Genomic DNA, 19132 nt, shown 5'->3' on the forward strand with positions numbered 1-19132 from the left:
CGGGGAGTCTGCTTCTCCCTCTGACCCTCCTCCCTCTCGTGCTCTCTGTCTCTCATTCTCTCTCTCTCAAATAAATAAATAAAATCTTTAAAAAAAAAAAAAGAATATTCTCTCCATGACCCATTCAGCACTGAAACTTTATACCTAGTGACATTTCAATGAACGGTTAGGGAATGCCATGAATTTACCCCACCACCTGTATATTCTTGAACACCAGCAATACCTACTCCTGTGAACTGAGGGCCGCTGGGCCTTTCCCACGGCTCCCCACCCCCCTCCCAACATTCCTACCCCGGTATATAAAGTACAGATTGTGCTGTTGACCTGTAATCCTTGGAGTGCTAACACCCCTGGTGGCTGGGCCCTGTTTTGGACCCAGGGGCCACCAAGAGTCCTGATCAGAATCTATGACTAGGTGGGTACCTTGGTTTTTTAAACTGCTACTCACCACTCTTGACATATGAATATTGGGATTGTCTCCAAGAACCTGTGGAGTTTGTTTTATTTTGTCCTTTTAAGAAGTGGATAGAGTGTGCAGACAGGAGTCAAATTCTAGATGCATCCAAATGGCTGTGTGATCTTGGGCAAGTCATTACTTCTCTGTCCCTCAGGGACTTCCCTGCGAACCTAACACTTTCCAAGGTGCATATGTAAAGGGCCAGAAAAGATCTGAGAGTGGCTTGTTCCAGGTGCCTGTAGTCAAATTAATTGAGTCCAAACTCCACTTCTGCCATTTACTGCCCTGGACAAGTGATTCGTGTCTGTACTTGGTTTTGTTCATGTATAAAACGGGGACCGTGAAGGGGCGCCTGGGTGGCTCAGTCGGTTTAGCGTCTGCCTTCCGCTCAGGTCACGATCCCAGAGTCCTGGGATCCAGCCCCACATCGGGCTCCCCGCTCTGCGGGAGCCTGCTTCTCCCTCTCCCTCTGCCTGCCGTTTCCCCTGCTTAAGCTCTCTCTCTGTGTATGGCAAATAAATAAAATCTTTAAAAAACAAAACAAAGAAATAAATAAAATGGGGACCATGAAAGTACGAAGTTGATAGAGCAGCTGTGAAGATTAAACAGATAACACGTGAAGCCTTATCATAAAGCTAAAACTCACCGTGAGCGCTCCATGAACACTAGCCCTGTTGCTTTTATTATCACAAGGGTGCCTGTGGAGAGAGAGAGCACTCTGTACAGCACTCATCGGACCAGGTGAGCTGGCAGGGGCGAGTTTTAGCTCGTACCCTCCGACCCGGGGCAGGCGTGGGGGCGCGCGGCTCGCGGCTGTCCTAGCACCTCCCGGGCAGCAGAGGGCCCCCGCTACCGCCGCGGACAGCGAGGGCGGGGCGGGCGGCGCGGCGGGGGCGGGGCGGGCGGAGCGACCTAGCGAGGGGCGGAGCAGACGGCGCGGCGGGGGCGGGACGGGCTGTGCGGCCTAGCGAGGGGCGGAGCAGACGGTGCGGCGGGGGGCGGGGTGGGGCGGGGTAGGGCGGGGCGGGCTTAGGAGGCGGGCCGAGCACGGGGGCAGGGCTAGCGGACGCGGGCCCACGCGTGGGGCCATGCAGGTAGGTGTCCACGGCCCGCCCAGCTCTAACTCCGATCCCAGACCCGGCTCGGAGCCGGCTCAGGCCTAAGCTCAACAGCGCGCTGAGGTGAGGGCTGTGCCTGACCCAAAGCGAAACCGAAAGTCCGGCCTCCGTGACCTGATCTTCCTGGGGTTGGAAAAGGGTGGCCTGCGAAAGACTGGGGGCGTGGAGGGGGGGGGGTAATTCCCCGGCCAATAGGATTTTGGCTCCTTGGTGCAGGCGGGCTCTGAGTTAGGGGCCCTCTTGGGAGCTTGGAGCTCGGAACCCACCGGGATTTCTGGGCTGGGCGGGCACGTGGGGGTGGGATTTAGGGGGCCGGGCTGAAGCTCGAATTAGGGGGCGGGCCGACTTGGACGAGCTGGGCGGGGAGCGCTGCTGGGGTTCTGATACTTTGGAGAGAGGGCTGGAGCTTTCAGCGGAAAGAGGTTTGGCCCGGCATCTGCGTCGGTCGGTGGGAAAAGGGGCGGAAGCAGAGGTCTGAGCCTTGAAGCGATCACTTCGCGGGAATGGGGCTTATGGGAATGGGGGAGGTGGTTTCCGGGGCCTGGATAATATAGGTCAAGGGTCCCAAATCTCGTAGGAGTCTGAGCAGCCCCCCTGCCCCGCCTCCACTAGGTGGCCATGACCGGTAGGGCCCGCAAAGAGGCGGTGCAGGCCGCGGCCCGGGAACTCCTCAAGTTCGTGAACCGGAGCCCCTCTCCTTTCCACGGTAAGTGACCAGGACAGGGGAGGAGGGTGGTGGCCGGTGTGCCTCCTAACCGGCTTCCATCGCTAAGCGAAGGCTTTTTCTACAGCCGTGGCCGAGTGCCGCAGCCGCCTTCTCCAGGCTGGCTTCCATGAACTCAAAGAGACGGAGAGCTGGGATATCAAGCCGGAAAGCAAGGTACGTTGGGTGGGGTGGGGACAGAGAAGCAGGTCCCGAGGCCGGGACTCAAAGTCCTTTGTGCCAGCCGGCTAGATAATCCAATCAATCTCCCCCCGCCCCAGTACTTCCTGACCAGGAACTCCTCCACGATCATCGCTTTTGCTGTGGGAGGCCAGTATGTTCCTGGCAATGGTTTCAGCCTCATTGGGGCCCACACGGACAGCCCCTGCCTCCGGGTGAGGAACTGGGGCTGCGCTGGGGTAGGGGAGGCATCAGGGGAATACAGGGCAAAAGGGAATGGAGAGGTACAAATTGGGGGCTCTATTCCCGCAGCGGGGGGAGACTTGTCGCCCCCTTCCTCCACACTTTGGGCCCTTCTCTGTCAGCGATATTCTTTCTGTGTTCCTTAGGCCTCCGCCCGTCTGTCTCACCTCCAAATCATACCATTCGGCCTTCTCTGACTTCTCATTCCCCATCTTCACACTTAGGTGAAACGACGGTCCCGCCGCAGCCAGGTGGGTTTCCAGCAGGTTGGCGTGGAGACCTATGGTGGTGGGATCTGGAGCACCTGGTTTGACCGGGACCTGACCTTGGCTGGACGCGTCATTGTCAAGGTGGGAACTGGGGTTGGACCTGGGAGGTTCTCACCTTCAGCAGCCTGAAGATTGACTGTGACCTTCCTTCAGGGTACCTGTGGAGAGCCCCCCCCCCCCAGGGAAGGGGGAGTGGGGCAGTCTGGGTTCGAGCATCATGTTGGTTAGTCTGGGTGAAGTGGGGGTTTTAACCCGCTGTGGTTGGGAGGCGCCCTGGTTTGACCTGGCCCGGTGGGCCACAGTGCCCTACCTCAGGCCGGCTGGAACAGCGGCTGGTACACGTGGACCGGCCCATTCTCCGCATCCCACACCTGGCCATCCATCTGCAGCGCAATGTCAACGAGAACTTTGGGCCCAACATGGAGATGCACTTGTGAGCCTGGGGCAAGGGCCGTGGTGACTGGGAGGGATGGCTGTGGCACCAGGTGATGGAAGGGGCCCCGGGGGACCTGGGACCCCGCTACCTCATGGTCGCCACAGCCAGGTTCTACTCTCGGGACCCAGTTGTTGATGTCCGAGGGCCCCCATAGCTCTGCCATTTGGGAAGCAAACTGGGAATCGAAGGGCAAGGGCAGTTCCCATTGGGAGATGCCCAAGCTCAGGGGTGCCATGTCCTCCAGCTCGCCCCACGCTTCCCTCCTGTGTCCCCCCACAGAGTCCCCATCCTTGCCACAGCAGTCCAGGAGGAGCTGGAGAAGGGGACCCCTGAGCCTGGGCCTGTCAATGCTACAGTAAGAGAGTCCCCTGCTCACAGGAAGGGGGGAGGAGAGGGGGAAAGGACTGATTTCCCTGAGAAGGGGGAGGAGGGGAAGAGCAGACCTTCTTCCTCCCAGCATGCTTCTGCCCTGCAGGATGACCGGCACCACTCGGTCCTCATGTCCCTTCTCTGCGCCCATCTGGGACTGAGCCCCGAGGATATCTTGGAGATGGAGCTTTGTCTTGCTGACACGCAGCCTGCGGTAGGGAATGGTTGCAGGGACTCATGGGTGGGGATCGCGGGGATCCTGGCCTGCCCCAGCGTATCCCCTGAAGCACTCACCACCTCGGCCAGTCCCCCGGTTCCTCTCATCCCTCTTCTTCCCAGTAGACACCATGTCCCTCTGCCTCCAGGCCAGTGGTTCTCAAAAGGGCACTTTCGTGCTCCAGGCCTGCCTCCTTGGATGCCTGCGTGGGCCCTGGGAATCAGCCCCTCCACAGATTTCTCCCCTCCTAGGAGTTTCTGCTGCAGGTGGTCGCTGTGTACTTTGAACCCACCCTGGCCCTGCACCCCTGAGGGCAGAAGTCCCGGATACGGCCCCCGTTTTTCTGGAGCCTGCCCTCGAGTCCCTCTCGGTTGCCCACAGCAGGAGATTATGAAATCTTCGGATGTTTGGTCCTCTTTGAATGTGCACTTTCTGGGCTGGTCTCCTCTTCTGTTTATTTCCTTAGCTTTTCTTGTGTCCGTTCAGCTCCCCCCTTTTCCCCGTCCCACAGGAACTGGTAGGAACTGTAGACATCATCCTCCCATCCCTCAGCTCCTGCCCAGCTCCATTCCCCGTTGTCCACTCAGCCCGACCCAGCAGGATCCCAGCGCCCGAAGCCGGGGGACAGGGCGGGCTTGCACACAGAGCCAAGGAGGCTTGCTCAAACCCAGGCCTTTGGGAGCAGGGAGAAGCAGGTGAGTTGGGGCTGAGGGTTGAAGGTTGGGCCGACTGTCCTGTCTTTCTAGGTCCTGGGTGGCGCCTACGAGGAGTTCATCTTTGCCCCTCGGCTGGACAATCTGCACAGCTGCTTCTGTGCCCTGCAGGTGAGCAGCGGGGGTGCCCCCAGGCGGGGCACACCGCCGGGAGAAGCTGTGGTCGGGGGACTGCCTCAAGGCCCAGCAGGTCCTAGGAGGGCCACTGGCCACCTCCTCCGTCTGCTGGCGCTCGGGGGACTGTGGGGGGGGGGGGCCGGGGCTGAGGTAGGGGAAGGCGGAGAGGCCAGCTCGGGCACCACAGGGTCTCCTCACCTGGCTCCACTGCGTCTCTTTTATATTAGCCTCTGCTTCCCGGAGGGGCCTTCCTGTCTCATGAGGCAGCATCATCCTCCTTCCTCTGCTCCCCCTGCCCTCCAAGCTTAGGCCCACCCAGCCTTCTGTCTGTGCCCTTGGGGTCTCCGTGGGGCCGGCTCTCTTCCTTCCAGTCACCTTGGAGTGACCTTCTTTCTACCCTAGTCAGTTCTATTTCTTTCTTTCCTCTTGCTCTCTCTCTTTTCATCCCTCTCTCTCCCACCCCATCCTATTCTCGGAGACAGGCTTTGGGCCTTAATGGAGACCAGGGCCGAACCTGGGACCTGTGTCCCCTTGATGGAGTCCCAGTCACCTCTGTGGACCTCGATCTTTTCACTGGGGCCTGTTAGTTTATGTGCTCTGTGTGCTGTTTTTGACTTCCCAGGATTCTCCACTCTTCTCCTCCATTTTATTCATCCTCCTGCCTTTCACGTAGGCAGGTAGGGGAGCACACCCAAAGGGTGGTTCTCCCAGCCCAGCTGAAAGGTCTCCCGCAAGCCAGCCAATGCCCTAAGGGACAAAGGCCGGTCAAAGGCCCAGCCCGCTTCATCCCGGCCGTGACAACAACAGGCAGCCGGGAGTGTGAACCTGCCAGGTATTGGTGGGCAGGGTTATGGAAGAAGGAGCAGTGAGGAGGATGCTCTTGATCCCCCCCAAACAGGCTTTGATCGACTCCTGTGCGGCCCCTGCCTCTTTGGCCGCGGAGCCCCACGTGCGCATGATCGCTCTCTATGACAACGAAGAGGTATGTGGAGGGCCCTGTGGAGGGTCTCTTCTGTGGAGGGGGTCCCCTCTGTGAAGCTTCCCGCAGCCAGCTTGTGCCAGGCACCCCCCGTAAGCCAGGGCTGTTCTGGAAACCACAGAGCTGGAAGGCCTATGCTCCCTTAGCACTTGGTCGCCCTGGCTCAGCATGTATCAGTTTCTAGAGGTGTGACCATACCTCCCGTGTGCCACATGGTGAGCTCCTCGAGGACAGGGACTCTGCCCTTCATCCTGTAGCCCCAGGGCTCAGCGCATGGTGGGGCCTCGCTCTGCGCACTCCCGTGAGGGGCGCTCTTAGACTCCGTCACAGAGCCTGAGCAGATGGGTCCTTCTCCTGGAACTGTACGGGTCAGAGTGAGTAGTTGAGGACAGGTCTCTGCTGTCCCGAGCACTTCGCTGCCATCTCAGGATGCAGGCCACCCGGCTGTTCCCGCTCCTGCCATCGTGTCTATACTGAGTGAGGAGGACGGGAGGAAGGGGCAGAAGGAGAGTGCACGCCCATCCTTTTAAGGCGCAACCCGAAGGGGGCGTTCCTCACTGCCGTGTTCCACGGAACTCCACGGAACTCCGTCAGCATGGCCACATTAGCTGCAAGGGAAAGCTGGGAGTGTCCTCTCTAACTGGGTGGTCCTGTGCTTAGCTGCAATTTGGGTGTTTTCCTGTGCAGCATAGCGTGGATAGTTCGCAGTCTCTGTTACGTGCATAAAAGACGACTGGCCAGTGTGGTGGGGCACCTGTGCGAAGCCCCAGATGTGAGGATTGGGGGAGGAAGAGGGGAGGAAGGTGCAGGAAGCCCACCGAAAGTGCTCTTTCTGCCCCAGAGATGACATAGGACTAGTTCGGCCCCAGCCCACCCTCAGGTTTTCAGGGGCACAGCGTTGGGGAAGTTGCTGACAACACCCCACGTTCCTCATCCACTGAGTCAGCAGAGTCCTGGGCACCAGTGGTGGTCCTGGGTGTGGGGCCCCTCTCCCTGGCTTCCGGCTCTGGCCCCTGAGCCCAGACCCCAGAGCAGTGTCTGCTGTCACCAGGTGGGCTCCGAGAGCGCCCAGGGGGCACAGTCATTGCTGACGGAGCTGGTGCTGCGCCGACTCTCAGCCTCACTCCAGCACCTGACGGCCTTCGAGGAAGCCATCCCCAAGTCCTACATGATCAGCGCAGACATGGCTCACGCCGTGCACCCCAACTACCTGTGAGTCTGCCGGGCCAGGCGTGCAGTCCTCACAGCTGGAGACCCGCGTGGAACCTGCCTTCAGGCTCAGCCCCAGCCCCAGGGCCCCAGCCTCTCCCCCCTTCCCCTTCCTCCTCCCGCTGGCCGGAAGGTCAGTGGTGGCTTCCTTTTGACTGCGCCAAGACGCAAATGGGTCAAAGTCATGTAATGCCCAACCCGGGTATGTTGAGTAGACTCTCTCTACAGCCTTCTTTCCACCCACTGCTAGAGGATGCCTGGGACACTGTTCGGCATGCCCCTCAGGTCCTACCGCGCTGGGTGGGAAAGAATGCCTGTGGTGCATTAGTGATGTTTCCAGGCATAGCTAGCGGTGGGTGTTGGGAGACCCACCTCCTGTTTGCCATCCACAGCCTTGACTCCGTCTCTTACAGGGACAAGCATGAGGAGAACCACCGGCCCTTGTTCCACAAGGTGAGATGCACCTGTTTCTCCTTCGGGACTTGAAGGCCTGGCTGGTTCTGGGCCCCGTCTCCTTCCCTGTGGGCCCATCACCCATGAGTGCCTCACCCTCGCTTCCCGGTTTCCCTCTCCCCAGGGCCCTGTGATTAAGGTGAACAGCAAGCAACGCTATGCCTCGAATGCGGTTTCAGAGGCCCTAATCCGAGAGGTGGCCAATAAGGTCGGGGTGCCCCTGCAGGTGAGGCTGGGCCCTGCCTGGGAAGACGGGATAGAGGGAGTGGAACTGGGGGGGCATAAACAGATGATGCGTCCCCAGTGAAGTGGGGGGGGGGTGCACACCTGGGAGCCAACCTTTGGTGGCTGGGCCTCCAGTAGAGCGAGAAGAATGGGTTTTGGATCTGGGCAGAGCTGGAGTCAGTGCTGGGTGTGCTGTGGGCTAGCCCCGTGACTGTGGACGAGGTGCTCCGTTTCTCTGGGTCAGTTTCCATACCTGTTAAATGGGGCTGATGATGAGGCCTCTCCTGCTGGATTTCTGTGAGACCTGAAGATACAGTGTGCTTGTGACACGTGGGTTTAGTCCTGCTTTTTTCCCATCCAGCTCCCTGTGTTTCTCTTCCACACCCTGGGCTCCTCCATAAGTGAAGTTCAGGGCTGGGGAGACTGGAACTGCCACCTGCTCATTTTCATTCTTGCCGTGGCAATGGCCCATGTCGTCAGAAATAGGTGGAGGTAGAGCTATAAGGGACTGGGGCCCAGGAAGTCCAGTGACACACAGCAAGCAGGTCCTGGTGGGTCAGGACCAGGTGCTGGCATCCTGCCTCCCAGTTCAGGGCGCTCTCTGCCAAATGGAGCCCCCCCTTGCCCCACGTAGACCTGAATGCTCCCTTCTCGGGGAGGCCTCTCTGAGGAAGTGACGCTTGGAGCTGAGACTTTAGAAAGAGGCAGCTGTGGGTGAGTCTGCAGGGAGAGCATCCCTGCAGAGGGAATGAGTGCAAAGGCCCCAAGGGGCACAGGAGTGCACTCGGCCTGTCAGGAGGGGACAAAGCCAGAGTGGTAGAGGCGGGATGAGAAGCGGGGAGAGAAGCCTACCCAGGCCAGTCATGCAGGGCCTCCTAGGCCATGGAAGGGGGTCTGCATGTTCTTCTAAGGCAATGAGAGGACATTGGGGGAATTTTCTTTAATTAAACTCACAGCAGAAGCAGGACATGTGTACTTTAAAAAAAACCCAGGAAACACAAATAGAAATAAGAAAACATGAACCCACAGAGATTTGTGTATATGCTTTCAGATTTTTTCCTATGCATATACTTAACACATATTTTATAAAAAGTGGAATCATTTTGAATGTATTGTTTGCTTCCTCTTCACTCTGTATTCTCTACATTTTCATTTCAGTACACTTCTGTTTCAGTAAATTTGTACCTAATCCTAATGCACAGATTTTTTTTTTTTTAAAGTGAGCTCTATGCCCAGCGTGGGGCTTGAACTCACAACCCCGAGATCAAGAGTCACATGTTCTACCGACTGAGCCAGCCAGGTGCTCCCAGATCATTTTCAGTTTTCCCTAGTTATCCCCAAAATATTCTTTACAGATTCTTGTCCCACCTGAGTATCTAGTTCAAGACCACATGTTACATCTGGTTCATATGTTGCTTAAATATCTCATAGTGTAATGCAGCCCTCACCACCCCCTTTTAAAATAACGTTGATTTGGGGCGCCTGGGTGGTGCAGTCTGTTAAGCATCAGACTCTTGGTTTTGGCTCAGGTCGTGATCTCAGGGTTGTGAGATCGAGCCCCGAGTCGGGCTCTGCCCTCAGCGCAGAGTCTGCTTGGGATTCTCTCTCCCTCTTCCTCTGCCCCTCCCGTTCGTGTGCTCGCTCGCTCTTTCTCTCTCTAAATAAATAGAGAAATCTTCAAAAAAAGTAAAATAAAATAACACTGACTTGTTGAAGAAATGAGGCTCATCATCCCACATGATGTCTCACTTTCTCGGTTTGTCTGGTTGCTTCTTTGTGGTGGTGCTTGGCTGGTGCCTCTCGGCCCTGTATTTCCTGTAAATTGGAATTCATGCCCAAAGGCTTGATAGATTCAAGTTAGACATTTTTGGCCAGAAGACATCATGACTGGTTTGTCCTTCATGTTGCATCATACATGTATTATCTGGGTGATCCGCCCCTAGTGATGATAAGATTGAGCACCTGATTGGGGTGCCCTCAAACCCTCCATCATATGGGGGCTTTCCTCCTCTGGCTGGACGGTAACTGTGTCAGTGATGAGTTCTCTATCAACCAGACACCTAATGGTTTTGACACCCATTGACAGTCCTTGCAAAATCAGTAATTCCATCCCTCCAATACATCCCTCTACGAGTCATCCCTTCAGATATTAGCTGCTATTCTTCTGAGAAGTGGAACTTTCTCCCCATCAACTAGGGCTATTTGGTTATCATGAAATATGGTTTCTGCTGGAAAGACCAGATAAATGCCCATTCTTTCCCTTTAATAACCAGTTTTCAAGGTGACGTATGTTAATAGCCACTTCAAGAGGTGACACATAGGGGTTTTTTTCTTTTCCTTTTTCTGACATTAAATCAGATTTTCATTGGTTCAGTGTAGATCCAATGCACTGTAGTAATTTTATTTTATTTTTAAAAGATTTTATTTATTAGAGAGAGAGAGCGCAGGGGGAGGGGCAGAGGGGGAGGGAAAGAGAATCTCAAGGAAACTCCCCACTGAGCACAGAGCCTGACACGGGGCTCGATCCCACGACCCTGAGATCATGACCCAAGCCGAAATCAAGAGTCAGATGCTTAACCGACTGAGCCACCCAGGCGCCCCTGTAGTCACTTTATTTCATCGTCAGATAGTCATAACTGACCAGTGGGAGTCTTGCCTTTAGACACGCGTCCTTTGACAGGACTTTTCAAAAGTTTTCTTGCTTTCTGTACAACAAGAAATTGCAGGCTCATCTCATTCATTTCTCTCCCTAGACGTGGCAGCTTTGGAAGGATGGTGATTTTGGAGACTGTGGTCTGACACCCTGAGTGTCTGTTGTTATCATGGGGGACAGTGCTTTGGGGTCACTTCTGTTGACGTAGCTAGAAAAAAATATCTATGTTTTGAAAACCATGAGTTAATACTATAATTCTTATTCAAAAAAAATAATAGTTATGACTTAATCTGATTTTATAATTCTGTTTTTCCTCACACTGAAAATCTCGACATTGTACATCATATTATGACTTTCTTATTTATTTTTTTACCGGAATATAAAGGGAATGGTTTCGGAATGCCAATAGCAATATTTCTAAAAACACTAAAACTGCTGAATGATTGTTCTTTGTGTGTGTATGGGGGCGGGGAGAGAGTGTATGTTAAGCAAGCGGTTGATATAAACGGCACAGTTTTTTTTTTTAATTCCCTTGCCTGCTGTGGATTCTTAATGGAAGGCAAGGTGGTGGTAGCCAGAATGAGGGTGGCAGTAGTTCAGACGGAGAAAACGGGACCGATGCAGAATATACTGTCCTCTGGGCCTGCCATTTAATGTGGGCTTCCTGTTTTCATTCTGGTCACATCCGCTCCCCGAGGGGGCAGAAGCGGGCCCCTGTCAGCCCTGCAGTTCTTAGGCGCCTTCCTCTTTGGGCTTAATGAGCAGACACTGCATGCCGTTCCGAGCCTCTCCACCCTTCCCTAGGATCTCATGGTCCGGAATGACTCTCCCTGTGGAACCACCATCGGACCTATCTTGGCTTCTCGGCTGGGGCTGCGGGTTCTAGATTTAGGCAGCCCCCAACTGGCCATGCACTCCATCCGGGAGACCGCCTGCACCTCAGGAGTACTCCAGACCCTCACCCTCTTCAAGGTGACTCCTACCTGACCCATCCTCGCGGCAGCCGGGCTCGTTCCTCCTCCAGTGCCCAGATGGGTTGCTGGGGCAACATCATTGCTAGGTGGCCGGCTTGGGTGATGGGAGCTGGCTGTCTTGGGACTACCATGTAGGAGAGGAAAGGTCCCCGTTCTTCTCCAGGCCCAGGGGCCCTGGTCAGCCCCCAGAGGATAATGAGAGGATGGAGAGGGGGCGGGAGATGACAAGACTGGGAAAGTTGTCAAGTGTGGGTGAGCACCGTGCCTCTCTGGCTCGGCCCTGTGTTGGCGGGAGGTGTGCCGCAGGGCACCCCCAGCTGGCCTCCACTGATTCCAGATCCCATGTTGCTTTCCATTTTAGGGCTTCTTTGAGCTGTTCCCTTCTCTGAGCCGTAACCTCTTAGTGGATTGAGGCCTCTTGGAAATTCCAGACTTCTCTTGCACTTGAGAAGTGGTCAGTTGAGCTGAAGCTGGATTATTAAAGTGGATTTCTCACTCAGACTCATTCTGTTGTACTTGTTTGGGAACCGCAAGGGTGGGAGTTGAACCTAGCTTTGACCTCCGAAACCAGAACAGAGTGGGTAGGGAGGAGGCAGGTAGAGGGGGCCGCAGCTCCTGGGAGCTGATGGAGGCCTGATCCCGAATCTCTTTTCCTCAAGGCCATGCCTGAAGTCGGTGACAGGTAGGTGGGTCCACAATTGGAAGGTCCCTTCTCCCATCCCTAGTCCTCTTTTCTGGGAAGTGGCCTCAATGCACTTGCATTACCAGAAGAGTCCAGGAGCCCTTCTCAGTGCCGTGAGGTCTCCACACCCAGCACGAGGCCCCCAGAGCCCGCGCATTCCTCTCCCTGCCCCACTCAGTCTCGTTAACTTTTATAAGCAGTCTTATTATTCAGTGTTTTTTTCCTCTGGTTAATAATTTCCACCCCATCATTTCTCCCTTCTCCTTTCTTTTTTCTTCCTTCCTTTCTTCCTCTCCCTCCTCCTCCATTCCCTCCTCTTCCTGCTCTTCTTGTGTTTGTTCATCCCCCTTCTTTGCCTTACAGTTTGCCTAATTTGTGGCTTCCCCCGAGAGCACCAGCAGTCTTACCTGTTAGTGCTAAGTGTGCTGGTGACAGACGCTGCCATGGGACACCAGAGGGTGACAAGGCTCTGGCTGGCTGAGGCTGGCCTTCAAAGGCACGCTGCTTTGGAACTGAGCGCCCCCTAGTGTTGATGTCCTAAGATTCCCGCAGAGCAGAGACCAGGTGGCCGCACCTGATCACCTAAGTCTGGAGGGTTTTCTCAGTATGCTGTAAGCATGAGATAGGAGTATTTTTATTTCCTTCCTTGTCCTTTGGTTGAACTGGGTGATTTTTGGAGGACGTATGGTGATATCTGGACTCAGGCAGCCACTGCCATCCCATGGGGACTGCTGGTGCTGTTTGTAATAGTAAAGTGTGGGCGGTGTTGGTAGAAGACATGGCTAGTAACCCACCCCCGTCCCTCACTTTGATCACTTGGGTGGACTTGGCCCAACTTCCACCTGCCAATAGTAGCATTTCTTTGCCCGGGGGACATGCGTTTGCTGCGTGTCTAGTTTCCCACTGGAGGCATTTGGAAGTGCTAGGAAACATGCTCCCCACCCCAGAGACTCCAACCAGAGACTGTCAAGACTCTAAGAAGACTCCAGCTCCCTCACATCTGGGAGATCACTCTGACATGGGTAGTTGACACTGGCCCCCTGACCCTAGCAGAATTAAGCCCGGTAACAGGCCCCTTCACTGCCCGCCCTCCCTCCCTTGTCTCGCATCCCCACGCCCCTACTGGCGTTTCCCTCCACCTCCCAAATAAACTCCTTGCACTTGGATCCTTGTCTCAGGTCTGCTGCTGGGGGAGCCTAACCTAAGCTAGTGTTCCTTTGAGAGTGGGAATAAGACAAGGATGCCTGGTTTTCTATTTCCAGTCAACATCGTACTGTTGGTCCCCAGCTTGGGGATAAGGTGAGACGGAGGATAAAAGGAACACTGAAAGGGGAGGAGTAAACTTCCTTTTGATATGATTTGTTACATAGAAAATCTGAAGGCTATATTACTTGAATTAATATCAAGATAGCTGGCTGAAAAATCAATATACCAAAATTAATTCTATTTCTTTAGGCCAGCAATGAATAATAGCTAGAAAATGAAATTTTTAAAAGGACAACTTCCACAAAGCATAATAATCAAGTACCTACGAATAAGCATTAAAAGATTTCTATAGAAAAAATTATATGAAAGGAGATCCAAATAATTTGGAAGATAGGTGTTATTTGTGGATGTGAAAATCAATATTGTAAAAATACTGGTTATCCTCCAAATTGATACATAGATTCATTGCCATCCTAATAATGTAATGGGTTTGCTCTTTTCTGCTTATAAATAGTGGAAGTTGACACGTGGATTCTATAATATATATGGAAATAGCTAAAACAATTTGAAGAAGACAATCGCCTTACCAGTTATCAAAGCTTATTACAAAACTGATTAAGACAGTATATGAATTGGTTCAAGGGTTGACTGACCAGTGACAAGTGAATATCTGGTACTTGATTTGTGATGAGAGTGGCAACTCAGATGATCTTTTCAATAAATTGTGCTATGAAAATTGAATATCCATATGGAAAAATTAAGTTGGAACCCTCCCTCCCACAATATGCAAAATCAGTTGCAAATGGATTTTAGATCTAAATATAGATGGCAAAATAATAAAGCTTTTAGAAAATATTAAAGGAGAGTATCTTTATGATCTTGGTTAGGGGAAGATTTAAATAGGATACAAAGAACACTACGCATAGAGGAAAAAATTGACATATTTGACCTCATTGAAATTAAGACATCATTAAGAGGATTAGAAGGCTTATTTGCAACACATGTAATTGACATAGGGCTCATATTCAGAGTACATAAGACCTACAATCAGTAAGAAAAGTCAGATATCTAAAAGAATGGGCAAAATACTTAAATGGGCACTCCATAATAAAAAGCCATTAAATATATGAAAACTTCTTGCTCTACTTCATTAGTCATCTTAGAAATATTGGGTTGATGAAAAAAAAAAGAAAGAAATATTGGGTTGAATCGTGGAATTGTTTATGTTTGACCATTTTGACCTACAAAATGGCAATTTCATAGGGTTTAATCTAATATAAATTAAAACCATGATATGTCACCACTGTACCCCCATTATGATACGTGAAATTTTTAAAATCTGACAATACCAAGTGTTGGTAAGGATGTGGAACAGCAGTAACTCTCATACAATGTCCGTGAGAATGTGAAGTGCCAACAGTTTAGGACGTCAGTTCAGCATTAGCCTCATTGACACAGCTACTCTACTCCCTTAGACCTCCTCAGTAAAAGTGAGGTAAGGAAACGGAAGGACTCCATAAACTGCTTTTTGCTCCTTTTCCTGCTTCTCTTCTTGCTAAGACTGTACACCCACTTTGCACATGCCACATAATGCAAACAGCATATGTCCTCCCTGTAAGGGACAAAGAGTTAATGATCTCTTTAGAATAGCTAACATCTAAGGAAGGACCAGATGAGAATGACCGGACGAAGCCCTCGTATGCATATTCCAGACAACCCACGTTAGACATCTCAACGCCAAGCCCGCTTGGCTCCAAGGAATAATACCTGGGTCCTTGTCTTTTTTCTAACTGGTTCCTGGATGCTTGAGAGGACATGTACACTGGGCCACAATCCTCAGTAAACACCCCAGATACCAAGCAAAGATGAGAATCTCTCTTCCTTTCTGAGTCACTCAGACACTGCCTCTGTACCTGCACTCTCTCTCTACCTTCAACAAACTCTGCTTTCATCTCCTGCTGGCTTGCATTTGATTTCTATCTTGCATGCAGCCAGAAACCCTCTTGGCTGGTCCTGTGGGACCCTTCCTGGGTCCCTGGCCCCCGCCTGCTGACATCAAAAGCATTTGCATGTGCACCAAGTATATTCATAGCAACTGTTCCTAAGATTCCCAAACTGGAAACAACCCAAGGGTCCATACACAATACAGTAAATACTGGGAGAGATCCCAGTTTTGTGGGGGCTGAAACATACAATTTGGGGACCCTCTTTAAGTAAAAGAATACAAAATTACAAGTAAAAATTTAGTATGAAAGCAAATACAAGAATGAGGACATTTAAGGAAGAATTATATGCAAAAGCCACATGATCATCTCAATAGATGCAGAGAAAGCATTTGACAAATCCACCATCCTTTCATGATAAAAAAACAACAAACATTTAACACCCAGAAATAGAAGGGAACTTCCTTAATCTGATAAAGGGTATCCATGAAAACCCCACAGATAAACATCACACTCAGTGATGAAAGAATGAAGGCTATTGCCCTAAGGATCAGAAACAAGACAACGATGTCTGTTCTCACCAATTTTAGTCAACATTAGACTGGAGCTTCTATCCAGGGCAATCAGGCAAGAAAAAGGTGTAGCTAGAATGAAAAATATAGTATAACAAATTACTTTTGCAAATCATATAAAAATATTTGATCATGTGAACACATTGCTAGGGCTCCTCTCAGAGCCTTGGAAGGGATCTGTGAAGATGAGGACCCCCAAAACTGGAGGTTCCTCAGCCTCTGAATCGTAGTGTAAAGTTATCACACAGTGGAAGACTATAAAGCAATGAAAATGAATACGGGTACTGTTTCATCCAATGATACGGGTAAGTCTTTAAAGTATAATATTGGGGGGGGGAACGCCTGAATGGCTCAGTTGGTTAAACATTTGACCTTGGCTCAGGTCATGATCCCGGGGTCCTGGGATTGAGCCCCGTGTTGGGGTCCCCGTTCAGTGGGGAGTCTGCTTCTCCGTCTTCCTCTGCCCTTCCCCCCACTCATGCACACGAGTGCTTTCTCTCAAATAAAATAAAATACAATTTTGGGATGCCTGGCTGGCTCAGCCAGTAGAGTATGTGACTCTTGATCTCGGAGTCATGAGTTTGAGCCCCACAGTGGGCATAGAGATTCCTTTAAAAAAATCAAATATATGGCGCCTGGGTGGCTCAGTTGGTTAAGCATCTGCCTTTGGCTCAGGTCATGATCCCAGGGTCTTGGGATCAAGCCCCATGTTGGGGGGGGGGGTCCCTGCTCAGCAGGGAGTCTGCTTGTCCCTTTCCCTCTGCCCCTTCCCCTGCTCATGCTCACTCCCTCTCAAATAAATAAATAAAATCTTTTAAAAAATACAATATGTTGAACAAAAAGCAGTCAGCACAAAATAATACATATTGTAATTTAGTGAGTTGAATAGTGTCTCCCCAAAATTGCTGTCTCCCTGGAACCAAGTTGGAATGTGTCCCAATTTGGAAATTGGGTCTTGCAGATGTAATTGGTTAAAGTTCTCGAGAAGAAACCCACCCGGGTTAGGTGGGCTCTGAATCCATTGATTAGTGTCTTTAAAAGAGAAAGGAGAGGGAGATGTGGACACACAGAGACATAGCAGAGATGCTGTCACAGGCCAAGGAGCGCCAGGAGTCCCCAGAAGCTGGCAGAGGCAAACAAGGATACTCCGTTGAGCCTTTGGAGGGAGCATTCCTCTGCCAACACCTTGATTTTGGACTTCTGGGCCCACAAGTGTGAGAGAGTACATTTTTATTGTAGAGGGCAAAATGGAGTCCCTCACGTCAAGCAGGTGCCCGCGTCAAACAATGACACAAGCAGATAAGGTATTGATACCAGGACCTATCTCTGGGACCGGCATCAGCCAACACCCCAGAACTGATAATGAGCAGAACCAGAACAGGTCTGCAGAGACCCCAAACCAATGAAATCCCTTTAAAAAGGGGAGCATTTTGGCAGCAAACTGGCAGCAGACTCTTCAGACCTGACCCCTCTATGTCTGACCTCTTAAAAAATGCAATGGCCACTGAAGCCTCTGTCCAGTCGATCTCTGAACAGAACCAAGATCCTTCCCTGCTTGCACATCAGAAGCAGTCAGTGCCGAGAACGGACCCGGACCAGACAGGACCAACGCCTTATCTCAACGGTGCGCCCCACAGACTGACTTCGCGTTTGGTTCGTTCACTTCCTGCACCCCCTCTGTTATCTTGTTTGTTGTGTGGTTTGTCTTCTACCTTGCTCTGTGCATTGTGTAAGAAGCCGAGTTTAATCACATGGTGAGATGTCACCAAGTTTGGAATCCTGAACCCGCTTTATAATTGCAATTTAACTTTGCTTTATGACTGAATAAAGCTGACATTGTGGAAAGACACAACGCGTGTGTGCGCCTTCCTAGTGTGCTCATGACATTTGTTTGAAGTCACCGAGCTTGGAATTTGTTGCAGGAGCCCTAGGAAGCTAGCCCACCATGTAATTACATTTCTAAACACCACTCTTCAGAAATGTGTGCTTAAGTAACACAACACACATCCATTGTTACACAAGGACAAAGATAAGGAAGGGAGTTATGCCCCCAAAGTCAAGAGAGTGATTAACTTTGGGCGGGGAGAAGGGGAGATGTAACCTGGCAAGAACAAGGAGGTGTTTCTGCGCATATTGGCAGCATTCGGTCTCCTGGAGAGCACGACATGGCTGTTCACACTCTAATAATCTGTTGAGCTGCACCCTTATGTCTTACCCACTTTAGTTTATTTGTATCACTTTTCACAACCATCAGGTAAAAATACTCATAAAAGGGGGGGTTGGAATGAGGCAGCTGGGTGGCTCAGTCAGTTAAGTGTCCGACTCTTGATCTCAGCTCAAGTCTTGATCTCAGGATTGTAAGTTTAAGCCCTGTGTTGGGCCCTACGCTGGGCATGGAGCCTACTTAAAATGGGAGTGGGGGGGACCATAAAATCCTTCAAACACAAAAGTTGGCATTAGACACATTCTAAATTGAAAGAGGAGAGGAGTTCCTCTAAGATGATTGGGTTAGTAGATGTAAAGAAATGCCCCCTTCTTGCCCAATACACCCGCGAAGCTCAAGCTAGGCCCTGGGGAGAGAATAGATGAGAGGGTCAGTGGGGGTCTCCTGGAAAATCCCCTTCCCTTGGCCAGGCTACCCTTGCTTCCCCAGGGGGTGCCGCTCTCCACTGAACTCAGCTGCCGGGGACTGGAGACCACGCTTCCTTTGCTCCCTTGTACACAGCCTCTTTTCCAGATTTCCACCAGGGATGATCACATCCTCGAGGGGAGACCCTGTTCCCTCACAAAGGGTCTTACAGACCTCAACACAATATTATCTCCTTCCCTGGATATCCACAAGGAGGCACGTTAATGGAGGCCCATGCCTTGCTCATTGCACCCCCTCCCCACCCCTCCCCAATAACCTGCAGACAAGAAGCTCCTGCGGAGCCTCCAAGGCTGAGTCTGCCTCAGGGCTCCCCCTCTCCCCATCAGGGTGAGCAGCCTCTGTGCTCTGGGACTAGCTGGGGTCTCTCCCATCTTCCCGATGAGCTGTGAAGCAGGACTCCTGAGTTCTGCTCCTGATACTCCCGCAGACCAGGCCTGCCCTTCTGGGTTTCAAGGTCTCTCACCCACCGTGGGGCTTGGACTGTGGTCGGAGAATCCCAGGGAGGCTGAAGCTGAGGTGGAGCAGAATTCCACTCCCACCAGGTCTGTATAGCATGTGTTGTTCTCACATCCAACATTGCCATTCCATTCTCAGGGCTCCCTCACGGGGTGCCCATCTAATGGATGAGAACACTGAGGCAGAGACGTTTCCTACCTGTCTCTGGACCCAGAGCGCCTTTTATTTATTCAACAACTATGTACTGAGCATCTACTCTGAGATCGGTCTGGAGCTAGACACTGACCTGTCCCCCTCGCTCTCGCAAC

At 52.0% G+C, this 19132-nt stretch overlaps 1 protein-coding gene across 5 annotated transcripts; it reads left to right on the plus strand.

The window, feature by feature from the left end:
• Nucleotides 1-1485: 1485 nt before the first annotated feature.
• DNPEP (aspartyl aminopeptidase) lies at nt 1486-11816 on the plus strand. Of its 5 annotated transcripts, none has more exons than XM_006739680.3 (15): nt 1486-1551; nt 2188-2281; nt 2367-2455; nt 2560-2673; nt 2926-3051; nt 3273-3403; nt 3686-3761; nt 3882-3989; nt 4739-4816; nt 5721-5804; nt 6853-7013; nt 7424-7463; nt 7588-7689; nt 11146-11313; nt 11677-11816. In XM_006739680.3, exons 1-15 carry the CDS (start codon nt 1546-1548, stop codon nt 11725-11727), a joined length of 1428 nt encoding a protein of 475 aa, XP_006739743.1. In that variant the 5' UTR covers nt 1486-1545; the 3' UTR covers nt 11728-11816. The 5 variants fall into 5 exon arrangements, with proteins under 5 accessions (XP_006739743.1, XP_081669680.1, XP_030890728.1 ...); XM_031034868.2 differs by having other exon boundaries at nt 1501-1638; XM_031034869.2 differs by lacking the exon at nt 1486-1551 and adding an exon at nt 1904-2047.
• The last annotated feature ends 7316 nt before the right edge of the window (nt 11817-19132 follow it).

Source organism: Leptonychotes weddellii, chromosome 3, assembly GCF_054177405.1.
Source record: "Leptonychotes weddellii isolate Sample4059 chromosome 3, ASM5417740v2, whole genome shotgun sequence".
Classification (NCBI taxonomy): domain Eukaryota; kingdom Metazoa; phylum Chordata; class Mammalia; order Carnivora; family Phocidae; genus Leptonychotes; species Leptonychotes weddellii.